Source organism: Anser cygnoides, chromosome 3 (assembly GCF_040182565.1).
Source record: "Anser cygnoides isolate HZ-2024a breed goose chromosome 3, Taihu_goose_T2T_genome, whole genome shotgun sequence".
In the NCBI taxonomy this organism is placed as follows: Eukaryota; Metazoa; Chordata; class Aves; order Anseriformes; family Anatidae; genus Anser; species Anser cygnoides.
Genome location: NC_089875.1, coordinates 78,486,229 through 78,501,705, shown reverse-complemented (window position 1 = coordinate 78,501,705; position 15,477 = coordinate 78,486,229). Strand labels below are relative to the sequence as shown.

The 15,477-nt window shown below is 38.8% G+C and overlaps 1 protein-coding gene across 5 annotated transcripts in view; it reads right to left on the bottom strand.

Annotated features, from left to right (window-relative positions):
- Window positions 1-15,477, bottom strand: part of USP45 (ubiquitin specific peptidase 45) — a 54,816-nt gene that overhangs the window by 14,163 nt on the left and 25,176 nt on the right. For 4 of the 5 annotated variants that reach the window (XR_010830441.1, XR_010830442.1, XM_066994489.1 and 1 more), the window contains exons 8-9: window positions 15,135-15,265; window positions 2,690-2,777 (exon numbers count right to left, since the gene is read on the bottom strand). Coding sequence is in view for 3 of the 5 variants with exons in the window: in XM_066994489.1 (XP_066850590.1) it covers window positions 2,690-2,777; window positions 15,135-15,265 (219 nt within the window). In the remaining 2 variants the exon portion in view is untranslated. Of the gene's footprint in view, window positions 1-2,689; window positions 2,778-5,100; window positions 10,178-15,134; window positions 15,266-15,477 lie in introns of those variants that run through there. The other variant, XM_066994491.1, reaches the window with a different exon arrangement.

The following is a 15,477-nucleotide window of genomic DNA, read 5'->3' as shown; positions in this document are numbered from 1 at the left end:
CTCATCAGGCTAAGTCACACTCCTACCTTATGAGTATGTGACCTGGCTTGTGAATTAACTCCCACTGCCCTGAGCTCGCCTTTGTTCATCTTAAAGCCAACAATATACTAAAAGGGCTAATCAATAGGTAATTCATGAAGTTGAACACCATAAATGGGTTTAGGGCCATAAGCAAGCCTTTTGTTGGGATTAGCGCGTTGAACCATTTATTTAGGTCAAAGAAAGACATAGTCTTTGAATGGGCAGGGTGCTGCCGACAATGGCAGCAGACATTAATCAATTAGCAGCAGGGTTCAGCTACGTCGGGCCCTGGTGTGAAACAATCTCCGGCCCACATTGCTGGATCCAGCAGACAGTATGTCGGTTTTATTGTCGTATCGACAGCCTTTTATCTTAAAAACCCACTTGTGTACATACCCTCTTTCTAACGCTTTTAATGGGGACGGGAAAAAGTTGAACACTGCTTTCGGAAAGCTGTTTGCTAAGACATTAAAACAGGGATAGAGGGCAAATGTGGAACGCGACTTGTGCGAGTTATGCAACTTGTTACAACTCCTGTCAGGCTTTATGTGATAAGCATTTCTCACCACAACTTGTGGTTCGGAGAGATGAACGCAGCGGGGGTACTGGCCTGGTGTAGAGCTGGCCAGGAGACCTCTGGCAGGTGGAGGACAAAGCGGGCACTTCGAGCACGGCTGTCACCTACGCGTGCCTGCTTCGGGGCGCCAAGTTTCAAAGCGGCACGAAGGAGAGATGTTAGGGGCTGTAATCCTTTCTAAAGGATTCTGGTGGCAGACACCCTGCCGGGGGCTCTCCTCAGCAGAAGCCCGGAGGGCGGCGGGGCCGGGCAGCAGGCGTGCGGCTTGCAGCTGCGGCGTTCCCATGGCAGACAAAGCTGCTCCTGCTCCGCTCCTGCTCCGCTCCTGCCTGGCACGGCTGGCAGCGCTGAATGGACCACGGGCCTGACACTCTCCGTTTGTCACACCATCTACGGATCCGAAAAATGGAATTAAAAGGAAAAAAAAAAAAAAAAAGGCAGAGCTTTTACTAGTCGTGACCCTCGCTGAGCAGCCTGAGGTGATGAAGTCAGTGTTTGCGGTAATGCACCATTATGGGCAAACAGGGGTGAAATTGCACCAAAGGGTGGAACCAACCTTCACTTGCCCAGTGGTGGGGGTGGCAGGAATAGCCTGCTGCCTAAAATACGATTTAAATTCTCATCATGTTCCATCACTCTTTTATGGCAGCTTCGGTAGCTGTCCTGCTCTCTAATAAAACGATGCAGAAGACAAATAAAAATGCAGGTTATCATAATGACGGCACGTTCACTGATGAAACGGGAGATTGACTGGAGGGGAATGAGCAGTCAGTCACTGGAGAAGCTTAGTTGTAATGACTCTGCTTTTGGTGAATCCTCAGTTGTGAAGCAAATATAGTTTCCACCTTTTATTGCATGAAAATGAACAAACAACAAAATAAAGTTTCCCTCTCCTGTAAAAAAACATGACAATTGCTTTTACTGAAAAGAAAAAGCAGCAGCAGTCACCTGCTTCTGTGCTGTGCCCAGTTTGACAGGCAGTCTTGTAAGCAACGCAATGCCAAGGTTTCGCTGTTTCTCTCTGTAGTTCAGCTTTGTTTATGATTAAGTATGCTGCTGACGAGACCAACCTCTGTTAATACTCTGCTAGGATGGGGATTCAGTCAGTGCTACTCTGATGCCACGAACTGGGCTCTGATACTGCTTATAACTTGTTTCCAAAAGAGTTCAGTTTAGGATCATTACATTCACCGTATTATTAAATGAGACGGAAGAGGAAGAACACTGGTCAGTACGATGTTTAAGGGCCTCCTTTTGACTAAACTCAGCAAAGACCATGTACCAAAATATCATCTGAAAAGAAGGCTCCAAGACTAAGTCAGGCAGATTAAATCTGATATAGTCAAAATAGTTCAAGCAAGCAAAAAACCACTTTCTTGTATTCAGCAATGCAGGAGGCAGAAACAATAAAGGGAAAGAAACATGAAAAAAAACAGAGGAACATTTTTTGTATAACTGGTTATACACTTCGCATTCTTAGCTACAAATTATAAATAATAATTTTAAATAATGCAGCACCTTATTTATAAAACAAATAGTTCTTCACGCGTTCTAGAGATATAAGAAACTTTGCCAGATTTTATTTTTGTCCAGCTTTTTTTACTGAAATAGGTTCCAATGTAAATTGTGGGCAGGCAGGTAAGAGCTGCTAATTTCTATCCCCAAACGTTATCCTAAAATGCATTTTGTCAACCAGATCGGAGGATCTCTTCCTACCTTCCTGAATCCTCAGAAGGGGCTTTTTTGTCCCTTTGTTGTTGTTGCTTGTTTGTTTGTTTTTTTAAATAAATGTAAACAATACAGACTCCTAAAGTTATCAGGATCTACTTACCATACTCTTTTTACTGCTCGCTGAAACTTTTATTTCAGTCAACCATTTTAAGACACCAAAATGAACATTATTACATCATCTTTCTAAAACGTCATTATTTTTGTCAAGATAACAAAATAGCCACTCCTACTCTATTAAGGACATCTTTAACACTCTGGAAACATGAAGAACACTGGAAACACAAAGAATACTGAGGCAATGGCTATTAGTTTACAGTACAGCCAAGTTCTTTAAATTAAACACATGCACACAGGTATTACCTTTGTCTCTTCAATCCTCATTGCATCCAGCAAATAGTGTAGAAGCTCCTGGCTGTCCTGTTGCTGGAAACCCTTAAATCGAGGAGCCCTGTGGAAGAAGCAGTAAGGAATTTAAATTTACATTGGGAGATAATGTCTACATAGACTCTTATTGCATGCCGGGGTACAAATAGGTGCAATCCCTTTGAGGCTTTAGGAAACTCCTGGTATGGTTGCAATTACACCAAGGGTGCACTTTAACCTGGGTTAAAGCATTTTGACCCTCTTGGTAATGGCTCCACTAAAATACAGCATTGCCAGCACAGTTTCAACCATGCTAGTGGCACTTCGCTGACACAATACCAGTACTTCTATATCACCAAACAGTCCCACAGAGGAGAGGAAAAGAAGGTTTTCAAAGCGCTCTCCAGATATTCCACCCTTCTCTCTACCGAAATCTCAGATGTATACGAAACAGTCTGTATATTGTAAAACAGAAGCAGCACAATAATCTGAATTGGAAAAAGATCATTGTGAAATGGAAGGGAAGTCACAAGGCTGTGCATCAATACAAACAAAAACTGCAGGCCAGAATCCAAATGAGAATGTCTTAACCTCTTAAACAAAGTGTATATGACTATCTCTTCAGAACAGCTCCATTGTCCATTATTCTATTAATCCGTAGCTTACTGTAGCGAGTGAACACTTAATGACTAGGATGGTAAACATTAAAACAACTACCGTTACAGAACATTCGAATTTTGAATGGTACTAAGAAAACTTAGGAGAAAATTGTAATACTATGATATCCTGATATCTGAAATTTCTATTGTATTCTCTTAGACTTCTATTTATACTAAATTTATTCAATTAATATTATAGATATTAGAGATAAATAAAGAAAAGACTTCCATTCTATGAGTACTTCTGATGAGAAAAGACAGGGTTTGGGGTGGGTTTTCTTGGTAGGCAGAGTTAGTCGCTCATATCATCAGGTAAGAGTTATACTTACCCTTACTTCACAGAAGTTTTAAAAGGACCTTTCAAAATCAATAATCGTATCCACATATCACACTACATCACACCACACACACATTCAAACTTCCGTTCTGTAGTCTAACAAACTGCAGAACTTCATGTCTGAAACTGATGTTAAACCACACAGTATTACTAAGAGCAAACAAAACACTGCTTCATACCTAGAACAGAAAGAGCCTGAAACAGATGGCACAATCTCTTCTAAGGTTTTGACTGACACAATAAATTTGAATACAGATTCCAAAAACTATCAGGTCTGCAAAAGCAGGTCATAAATCAGTTCACACATCTGATTTTTTTTTCCCAAAAGTTGCTTAAGGGAACCTTATACCCAACTGGTTTTGAGAGCGAGAAAAAAAAAAAATGAGATGACAGGTTCAAATTTCACAAGTCTTCTACACTAATTCAAAGGAACCTTCCTTTCCCATCCATCATAACAACCAAGTGTATAAAGTATTTTGCTCCCACTGCACACTGAATAAAAAACATCACAGACTGTAGCTTTTTATTGCAATTCCTGAGCGCAGCAAATAAGTTATCTGTATATACCATTGAAGTTCATAAAAAATCCACACTGTTACTGTGATTTAATATTGCTATATTTCCTTATCACCAGTAATTTACTTTATTAATCTGAAGAGCAATCATTAAAAAGAACATCATGATAGAAAGCTCTTTTTCCTCAAGCTAGACAAGTTTAGAGTACGCGGGATAACGGGGTCCATTCCACCAGAACTTCATAACCCTTGGTAAAATCCTTTAAAGCCTCACTTCCAAGCTGGACCTGTAAGCATGGATGGCACATATGCCAGCCCCAAGCCCACCAGGATGGGTTCCTGCAGGGCATCTCCCTGTGGCCATCCCCAAAACGGCAGCGAGCAGCATCTCAGGCTGAGCATGTGCAGGGGCCCGCAGGAGAAAGCTGCGAGGCTACAACTCTCCAGCTGTCCTGTGATTTTGTTTGTGGGGTGAGTGACAAGCACTTCTTGTGTAACTGTGCTACCACCCTCCTTTTTACAAGGAGGTTGAACAAAGCGAGGATTTTTTGGTTTTATTTTTGAGATGCCCACAAGCTAAAAAAGCATTTGAGTTGCAACCGAAAAAGAAACTGCTTTTCTGTAAATAATAACACCACCACCTTTTGAATGTGTGATACTGAATGACTGTCTGAAACACCAAGATAATAAGCCCACCTTCTAGAAAAATATATACTTACTAGTTACGTTAAACAGAGATAGAAATCAAAGACTGCAACAGCTTCTTAAAAAAAAAAAAAGTCAGCATGCTTCCACACTCTTCATCTCTAGAAACTAGGAGTCCTGAAGGAAAGGATCTACATGCCCTAGAAAACACACATCTGGTGTTGCCCTTGTCCTCTCACTCTCCGTCATTGTTTGAGCAGCTTGTCCTCCTTTATGGTGCCTGGCACCAGCACTGAAAGAGGCCAGCCAGCTTGCAAGCCAGCCCAAGGATGCAGAAGGCACACCGGCACTTGCTGGTTATTTACTGTTACACTTCACGATGCTGGACAAATGGAAACTGAAGACTCCGCAGGAAAGGCAGTTCCTGTAAAAAAGACCACCAGCAGCATCCACATGGCCCTCGTAAGCCAAAAGAGGAAAAGCATCTGTTTCAGACCGTACTACCACTTACACCAGCAATGTTTTAGTCAACTGCACTGGGTTGATGTTGCATCTGTTTGTGAAACAGGCGTTCAGTAGTTACTGTTACTCAAAAGCTGCTGATTGCTGCTTTAAATACCCTGTAACTATCATATTCTGCAGGTATGGATTACATAAAAATTATAAAATATGCCTATGAGTATGTGGACAGATACTTACGGTGTTGTCCTTACTAAGATAACAGCCTGAAGGCTTCTCTCAGCAATTTGAACGTTTTGCTTCTTGTAACCCCAAATGAGGACTGTGTAAATATTCACTATTAACATACTCTTATTTACATTAGATATAACTTACCGGCCAAACTACGCCTGTGTGTTTACAGACAAGTTATTCTTCTGACCTTTAATTAACATCTTGGACCAACTCGTCTAAAATGGGATTCGAAAGGGCTTTTTTGTTTATTTCCAGCAATGCCACCAAATGGCAGCCGTGTCTCCTGCTGCACAGTGAGAAGCAAACATGCAGGCTTAGCCATGCGCTACAAACCTTCCAAAATCTAGCACAGGAGACGACTGGCTGCGCAGAGCTCAAACGGGAATTTTATCAAACTGGCAGATCGGCCAGAAAAACCAACCACTCGCTCGGTTATTCAATTTTATTAAGTGCATCTTGAGCCAGTTTTCATTTTCAGCCACAGATTGCCTGCTCTGACTAACCAGTGCACTGAGCTGTAAATATGTATCAGTATTTTCTCAACACGCAATAATCCTTCTTGCCCGGCCGTGCTCTTGAGCTGCTGTAGGATTCCTGCAGATGAGGTTTCTTTCCTACTCAGACACTATAGCTACCCGGGTCTGCTTTGGAAATTGGCACTCGTGGGTAGCAGAAATGAAAGGCCACCATAAGAAAAGGCATCAGACACGCAACGTGCCTACCGCAGCGAATCTTAAAGCTGGGCAAGATGTCAAGCACAGCAGCCCCAGGCCACGTGCCATGTATGTGGGTGACACAAGGTCTGTTTTGAACCGCTCTGTGGAAGCACTTTGGGACGTAACTGGAGAAGGAGCGAAGGTGGCCAGGTATCTAAGGTCAGTGCCTAAAATTAAGTGGAATAAATCTGCACTTGCACATGCAAAACAGCATGTTCCCAGTTACAAACACACTTACTCCACATTTCCACACTGTATCTTCTTTTTAACGGTATCCATAGTTAAAAATGACTTAATGACACTGCTTTATTATGAAGTTTACTATAAAAACTGGAAACAGAGAAGTGGGTGATATTTTTCTAGTACTATTTTTATAGCCAAATATTTTTTGCACGTGCAGGTCAACCAAAAAAATAATAATTTCAAATTTTACAAAAATATCAATAAATTCAAACTTGAAATACTCCCCCAAAGAAATGAAAAATTTTGGCTTAATACTATTAAAATGCAGTTCTTTGCTTCTATTAAAATCAAATGTTTTATTTCCAATTAATTTGATTAGAAAAACAAAATCATTTCTGAAAAGCACTGAACCTTTATAGTGGATCCAACACTCAATTTACTTAAAAAAAAATTAAACGACATACGTATTTGCATGGCCATGTTTAAGGAATGTGTGCACACACATTTTCATTTTTCAATTTGCTACAACAGTTTTTTCATCATTTCTTTCATTAAATGGCCAGGAATGTGAAAGAAAAAAAAAATTTTTTAACCCAGATGCAAAGATCAGTTAAATTCTAACAAACCTAGTTACCCACAGTATAATCGTTAATTTTATTTATGAGAAATCTCTTGTTTTCCCAATACAGTGAGAGTTCACAGGCATATTCAGCATACCTCCTCCAATATATGCACATTAATAGCTCCAGTATATACTGATAGAACAAAATTCCTGCATTTACCCAAACTGGATCCTTGTACTAATAGGATTTTTATTTATTTATTTATTTATTTTTGTCACAAAAGCAGGGCCACAGGACTACAAGAGACTATGTAGTAAAAAGGAAGACAAATTAATATTTACTTGACAAGCAGTCAAGAACTCCATCACAGTTACAGGAGGTTTTTGTTTGTTTGTTTGTTTTTGCCCACTGCAGGCACACCACACAGAGCGAGATTTTCCACACAAATCAGAAAAAATCCGCACACACCTTTTATTACTGTTCATGGTTTGCAGTATAACCTCCCACAGATAAACACCATACAATACTCATTTTAGATGACAATTACTTTCCTGAAAGATATTTCAAGGGAAAAAAGTTCATCTGTATATTCCACTCAATTTGATTAGCTTAAATGAAAGGGAAAAAAATGAACCCAGCTATAGAAGTTTTCAGTGGTGCAGCACTGGTTTCTCATAATCTTTCATTTTACTAGCACATAGTCCATCTACAAGGGCAAGATTATCTACACTTCTTTGTGCTTGTCCTAAATCCTCATCCAGCCTCACATAAATCTGCATGCTTGGATTTTGAAGGGTACAGGATGATGGGAATGTAACAGTTACCACTTTAAAACTGAAGTGGCAGGGAAAGTGACTTGTAAAGATGCTATGAAAGGTATGAATCATTTATTTTGACTGACAAATGATGACATTGCTAACACGTTAACATAGAGCTAATTGGTCATTCATGTCTGTAGCACGCTACATAATTCTAAGTAGCTGATGTTCTGTAGAAAAAAAATCAGATTAGTAAATTTATTTTCAGGGAAAAGATACAAAAGAAAAATAAAACAACAAGAGGAGTAAGGGAGGGAATTCCATCTCACATAATGCAGTTAGTGGAGAATTCCTACATTTATAAACCAGTACTGGCGGGCAGAGGAAGAATTAATCCATGCTGATGCATAGAAATCTGACAACTAAAAGATGTGCGCTCTTGTCTCCTTGAAAACATGCTTCAAGCAAGATCCTTGGCAAAAGTGGGGGGCTTTAAGATGGTTGGTTGAGTTGACCGCTCACAGATGTGCTGACATATGGAAGCCAGTGCCAACGCGATACAACCTGTTGTACAGTGTCAGCAGTATAATGACAGAACAGGTTGAACTCCCGCTAATGGCCATAAGTGGTGAAGGACAACTGTGACATCGACATACATGCCTCTTATCTATTTCCTCGCTACTCATCTGGAGACAAATTACAACTGCTTGACTATCGGTTACAGAACTACTTCTCATGATGATCTATCTCATATAATGCTTTTAATAATAAACACTACACAATAACATACATTGCTAACAGAAAAAAAAAGTCCTCTAAATATTAAAACTTTTAATTCCTATCTTATATTTAAGGGAAATTAAGTTATGCTCTAAGAGCAAAATTTGGATACAATCACATTCATTTGATCATTTTGCACAGAGCTAACATACTAGACTGTCTTTAATAAAAATCCTCTTGAATGTCATCCTTCTGATAATTACTATCTTTGAGCAGAAGATATCCTAATACCTTGGTAAACTATAAACAGTAAGTGCTTGGAAACAGAAAACAGAACATACTATGGGATTTTTTTCCAGTAATGCAAAATGCAGAGGAACCCCTTTAATACTGCAGTAAATTCCAGAGAAGCAAAGTAAAATGTTTACTTAATGTCAGTCTGAGAGAAGAGATTTTGCTTCTCTGAAGATGATGTTAATCTCTCCTCAAGACTGATCAGTTACCAATAAATAGGTGAAGGGTCATTTTATAAAAGTTGCAGCAATTCACAGGACTTACCTTTCTCAGTGACACTGTACAGTATCTATTTACTGCCAAGAACAGCTAACTGAAAAGTTGTTTTGCTTGCTTTTCCTAATCTTTACCTCAGGCCTGACACACAGACTTAAACATTCTGCTACTGTGAGGTGCTGGGCAGGAATAAACACGGGCTTGCCACATGCAGCTCTAATAAATAACAAGAGGCATGCCTGTCCTATCTTGATGGCATGAACAGCCAGGACTTAGTTTTCCTTTTGATATGCTGGATGATTTCCTTAATCTTTTTCTGCCTCATCTTCCCCAAAAGGAAATGAGACATCATTACTTTATTGCAAGGCACCAGAACTCTGATACATGAGCAAAAAGCACTTGTTCGAAGTAGTTTTCAATGGACGTCACAGGTGACATGCCGGAACAGATCCACTTCCCACTTGGCCTTCAGAGGGAAAATAAGGCTCTTTTTACTGAGTAATGGAAATATCTTCTCCTCTTCTGTGGGTATTTCTTCCTGACTAGCAGCTGGTAGCTAAGTAAAGATCTTTCTGCATGAGGTCCAGTATCCCTTTAAAGAAGTTTTCTCTTTATATGGACATCTAATTCTTCTTTCTACCCTTAAGTCTTGATAATATGTTCAACAGTGCTGTGTGATAGCAAATTCCACAGGTTAGTTATATAGAATGTTAAATAAATATTTTTTTTTCCCCGGCTCTAAATCTGTTGCCTTTCAGTTTCACAGACAGCTCCTTGAACTCTTATGAGGGCAGTTAAATAAGCATAGCTAATTTATCTTCTATCATTTATTGTGTTCTCTTGCTGTAACGGCTCCCTTTTCATTTCCTCTCCTGTCTGAACTCCTAATATTCAAGTCCCTCTTCACATGAAGTGTTTCTATCTTTGTCACCTCTCCTTCAAGCTCTGAAGGAGCCTTACCTTGTAATGCTCTGTTCTGGTTACTGTGGACATTCCAGCTGCGGATACAACTCCGGTGGACTTAACAAAATTACTATTTTACTTCTTTATTATACCTACAAACAGTGCTTACCTACTTCACCGACACCACAAATTGCAAATACTTCTGCTGTCCAAAATGATGTACAGCTCTTCCTCTTGATTGGAAGAAGTGAACACAAAGCTCAGGAACAAGAGCAGATGATTCCTGCCAATGCACAAGACTTGTTTATGAAATTAAGCTATGCTGCATTCGTAAACCTCATCCATTCAGTTTTTTGTTGACTTGTCTGGAAATTGTGGAAACTGACAAACTGAACTGAAATGGACAGATGCAATCTCTCAAATTCTGCTCAAGAGACGGTTCAGTCTCCTCTGTCAGAGAGCACCAGAACCTAATGCAGCACTGTCAGCACCATGCATGTAGGCACGAAGGGGGACCAAAGTAATTCTTGGCAACTGGTCAAAAAACCATCAACCCGGTGTTCGGCTGCCATTACCTTGAAATGGCAAAAGTCAAACTGGAAAAATAAGGAAGTTGAAAATCTTTTTTTTTAGAAGAGATTTTCCTCTACAGCAGTATTATTTTAAAAGAAAAGTATCAAAAGGCTCCTAATTAACAAGAAAAATCCTGTTTCCTTCACTTCTTAAATCTTGTACAACATTGCCTGTCTCCCCCGAGCATTTCTGCTCAGAAGTGATTATGGAATGCTCCAAGCATTTTTCAGATTTCTCTCCAAAACTAATCAATAGTCCCAACTACCTACAATCTCAATTTTGTCAGTCCCACATAAACCTCCATCCTGAGTTGTACTTTCTCTGCATAAGAAGCAATTGATACCCCTTGGGAAAAATAAATAAATAAATAAATAAAGACCTGTATGTATTTTGTGACCATCAATAAAATCTTGTTAAGGAAGTATTTTTTCCTGCTTGCTAATGCAGCTATACAGTACCACTATAAATAACTATTTGGTGGAGATTTTAAACAGCTTTTCTAACATTCTGTAACTACTTTTTGGATTAATCACTTATATTTGCAGGACTTGCTTGCTACACAAATATAAGCTTTCATCCATCAATAAAAATACTCAATCATAACAAATAAGGGAAAGAAAATTTATGTCCTCTTCATACATAAATGTTGCATTAGTCACTAAGTCTCCTGATAAGTCAGAAGTCTGCAGTCCTAATATTCAGAATAGTGGAAAACAAACAGAAGGGCCCTGTAGCTATGCTCACAATCTGTCCTAGCAAAACATCTGACAGCTGCAACACTAACAAAATTAACAGTGGATGAATTAGTACCAGACGCTAAACAGTTGCTACAGAAAGACTCATCCATTTCTTTTCTTCTTCTCCTCTTCTTCAACCTGGCTACCCCACCACTTGATAAAATTAACACTCAGTATCATTTTTTCTCTTTTGTTATTTTATATAAAAAATGCACCACAAATACCCTTTCATACACAGGATGATGAACTTCACTCGGTGATCTCCCTAGACTCTTAAAGATGCAGCTTGCCGTTGAAAGGACTGTGCCCCAGTTCTCTTACTGCTTTTGAGCAGAAAGTATGCTTCCACTTCCTGAGTGTTTTCACTTACAGGTTGTGGGAATCCACTCTGTCATTGCTGTCAGCTGAAGAAGGAAGCACCTGCTCCTTTTCTTTACAAGCGCCCTGTCCACATCTAGCCACATTCCTAAGTGCCTTCGTCTGCTCCTTTCTTGCCTTTCCTTCCTTCCCTGCCTTCTTATGTTTTCTTTCACTGAGCACTTTTCAAACAATTTCAGTAAGGATGTCCAGTTCAAATACTGGTATTCACACTTATACTGGAAGATCTGAAGCAAGTAAAGTCTGGAATTTACAAGGGAAGGAAAAAAAAAAGCAACTCCAGACATCACATTCAAAGTTATTCCAGTATTGAACTGCAAATGAGGGCAAGTGTCAGGTGTTAAAATTATACAGCTACCTTTACTATATTTTGTGTCAGCTGATCCAACATGAAAATATGTAACCATTCAGCTACCAGATTAATAAATAAGTAAATAAATAAAACCCCATCATACCAATTTATTTAATAGAGATATATAGATACAGATATATAAAAAGCTTAAAATGCAACTTTCTTCCCCAAGCTTCCAGGTGCAGCAGTGCTTGCCCTGATGGATTTAGATAGCTAGATAAAGTTTAAATTTATATATAAATAGCAAAGTTATGCCATCAGGAAAAATAAACCATTTTTAAAGGATCAGCCTCCTGCTATAAATAAGAAAAACGTTATTAAGAAATCACTGTGTTACTTTTTGACTAGAAAGCATACTGTAACAGACAAAACAATAGACGGATGTGAGTATATAAAGAAATACAGCATACCACTTGCTGAGAGCTTCAACATTTCAATTATTCATGTGTGTAAGATGCCCAGTAGGATTTGAAAGTAACGATACCAAGCATTAAGTCATTAAGTAAAAAGTCTAAATACTTGTGACTAATCTGCGTGCATCCCTGTTTTGCACACTACAAGCAAATACTGAAAATAATGTCACGGTAAAGGCAAATACTGGGCTGGAAGGACTGGGTCATTGACTCTGACTCTGGTATCACAGACAAGCACATCCTGTACTATCTTATCTGCTTCATAAATTATTTATTGAAGAAAGGTACAGTCACATACTGTGTAGTGGGACTCAGACAGTGAGATCTTGAGATCTGTCATGGGGAAGAAACTGAAAAACAAAAACCAAGCTGCAACTGGACTCAGCAAACTTCTGTGCACAATACATAAAACTAAAACAATTGAGTTAGATGTCTTTCCCTGTGCCCTTTTCCCCTGGAGTTAGCTGACTTGTCTTCCCTTTTCACTTTCATCCTCTCACCTCTTTAGGAAAGACGTTGTTTGAATTTTTACCTCCCTGGAAGCTTTTACACTTCTAATATTCTAAAGTCAATACCCTCCCATCCTTCTGTTTTAAGTATGTAGAGAGTGTAGAGAGCCAGCCCATTCTATCTGAAAATGGAAAGTTGCTGGAAATAGAACTGACAAAATAAAGATCTCATGTCAATTCAATGGAACAGAACATCCTTCATTAGCAGTTGAAATGAGACACATGATCTTTTTGTCTAGATCTGCAGATGTACAGATCGTGGCATTTTTTAGAAAGAAGGTATACTCAGGTAGAGAAGGTATACTCACCACTTTTGTTACTGTACTCTTCAAATTATTTCACCTAGTACTGCCCAGAAATCAGTAATTCAGAACACATTTGTACAGCAGTTTCAATAAAAGCTTTAAGTATTTTTGCACTCTGTACAGGCACTTCAGTGTCAGTCAGCCACAGCATCAAAATAATGTCGGCAAACCTCCAAACATAAAAAACAGGCATCTCTGCTCCAATATAAATCCCAGCAGGCAAGTTAACCTGAGTGGAATAACTGATCAGTAATGGGCTTTGGTAAATCACAATAGACTTTAAAGTGTTTCGAAATACAATTAACCTCCCCACTTAAGTTTTGCCACTAGAACCAAGCAGCATGTTCAAGACCCAGAATGATTTTTTTGTCCTCTTAACCTAATTTTACTAACATTTTCAGTAGATCTGTAAGCATAGTACAGAACAAAAATATGTGTAAATATATCTTACAGGATTTACTGCCTAGCTCATGTCTTTCAACTATCACATCTACCACATCCTCCTCCCACTTCTACCACTGCAGACTGCTGAATTTGCTGAAATTCTCCTTCTGTCTTGCCCATGCCATCATCAACAGAAGACCCAAAAGACCAAAACCCTCTGTCATAACTGTGCAGCCACTTACCGTCCCTGATTGCTTAACTTCATGCTAACAGGTTGTGGCTGACATTTCATCACTGATACATAAGACAAGCCAGAAAAATATCCCTGGCAGTTTCGTGTGTTCTGCAAGGCTAACAAAAGTAAGAAGCATAGATGAAAGTAAGAGATGGCAGAAGCTGACAGATACGTATCTAAACAGTAAAAGTCTGCTACCCACTTAAAAAACATTGAACTTTTAGCAGGTAGCTAAAGTATACGCCTATCTTAAAGATAAAAATACAACAAAAACTAGGTATCTGAGATTTAGTATTGTTGCATCACCTGATCCAAAATCACTCTAAGGACTTTTTATACACATTTCCTTTTACAGCTCAAAAGAGCCAAAAGGAAGTCAAGTACAATAGAAATATATATATATATTACATTTCTGAAGTTAAATTTTGAGGATAAAGAAAAAGTAGTAACTGTTTCCGTATCAGAATTATATGGTCTTCACTTTAGTCTAAAAGTTTCTGTTTCTTTATAGCATGCTTGCACAGCAAGGTTTTTACCCTGGAACTCTGCAGTAGTAAGTTGGAACTTTCCTAACTCTCTTGCTGCTAAACACTTACAATTCCTTTTAATAATACTGTAGCAAATAGATTAACATGCATTATTAACTTCCATTTTTTTAAAAAATGTGAGACTCAGCTGTAACATCCTCCATTTACTCCGTTTCTACAGCTTCTTTTACTTGTAAAGGCAATATTTAAATATTTGTATCAACTTTTAAATAGGTCTTCCACAGGTATTTTAAAAAGCAAGATTGTTTGCATTATAATTGAAGACATCTACAAAGCACCACTGTAAACGTTTTCCACACCAAGAAACGGACTTCTTTAGGGCTTGTAAGCTCTTTGCAATCTGGAGCCATACGCCTTCTCAGTACTGCTTTAAGTCCTTACTTATTATACTCTCTTTTTTACTCTGAATTGATGCCAAGGACAGACATCGTAGCAGAACTTTCCCATTTAGAAGCTTACTTTTTTTTCCCAAAACATCTTGCAGTATTAGCAGAGCTTTAAGCTAATATACAGCTGCCAACAAGACCTGAAAGGTTATGGTATTTTTTCTTTTGGTTTTATGTCATCTTCTGCCCTCTTAAACCCAAGTGAAAGCCCACTGCATGATAGCAGTTCTGGGCTAGGACATACATTTCATGAAAAACAGGTACAACCCTGGAGTACAACAAGAAACCCTGCAATTTTACAACACAAAGACATTTTCTGGGCTGCTCAGTAAAAATCTAACAGCACACTAGAAAGCACAACAGACATGGCATATTTAGAAATGTATCACTGAAAAAAAAAAAGATGCTGACAATACATACTTTTGACAAAGCTGGCTGAACAGTACTTTGGGAGAAAGAGGACCTCTTCCAGCCTCCCTCATGCTGTGAAGGAACAAGAACATCGCTGAAGTCAAGGGTCCAGGGCTGGAGAGGTTTACCACCAAAGGATCCTTCAAAGCAAAGGTACATTGTGCATCAGATTTCAGAATGAGTGATAAACAGGCCTTGTTTCAGGTTAACATACTTAAGAAAAAGAACAATGTGACTTTTAGCCTCAGAATGTTTTATTTAAAAAAAAAAAAGCTTGGTGTCATCTACATGATTGAAATGGTGAAAGAGCAAGCTTATTAATTAAACAGTAATAGCCACAATACCTAGCAAT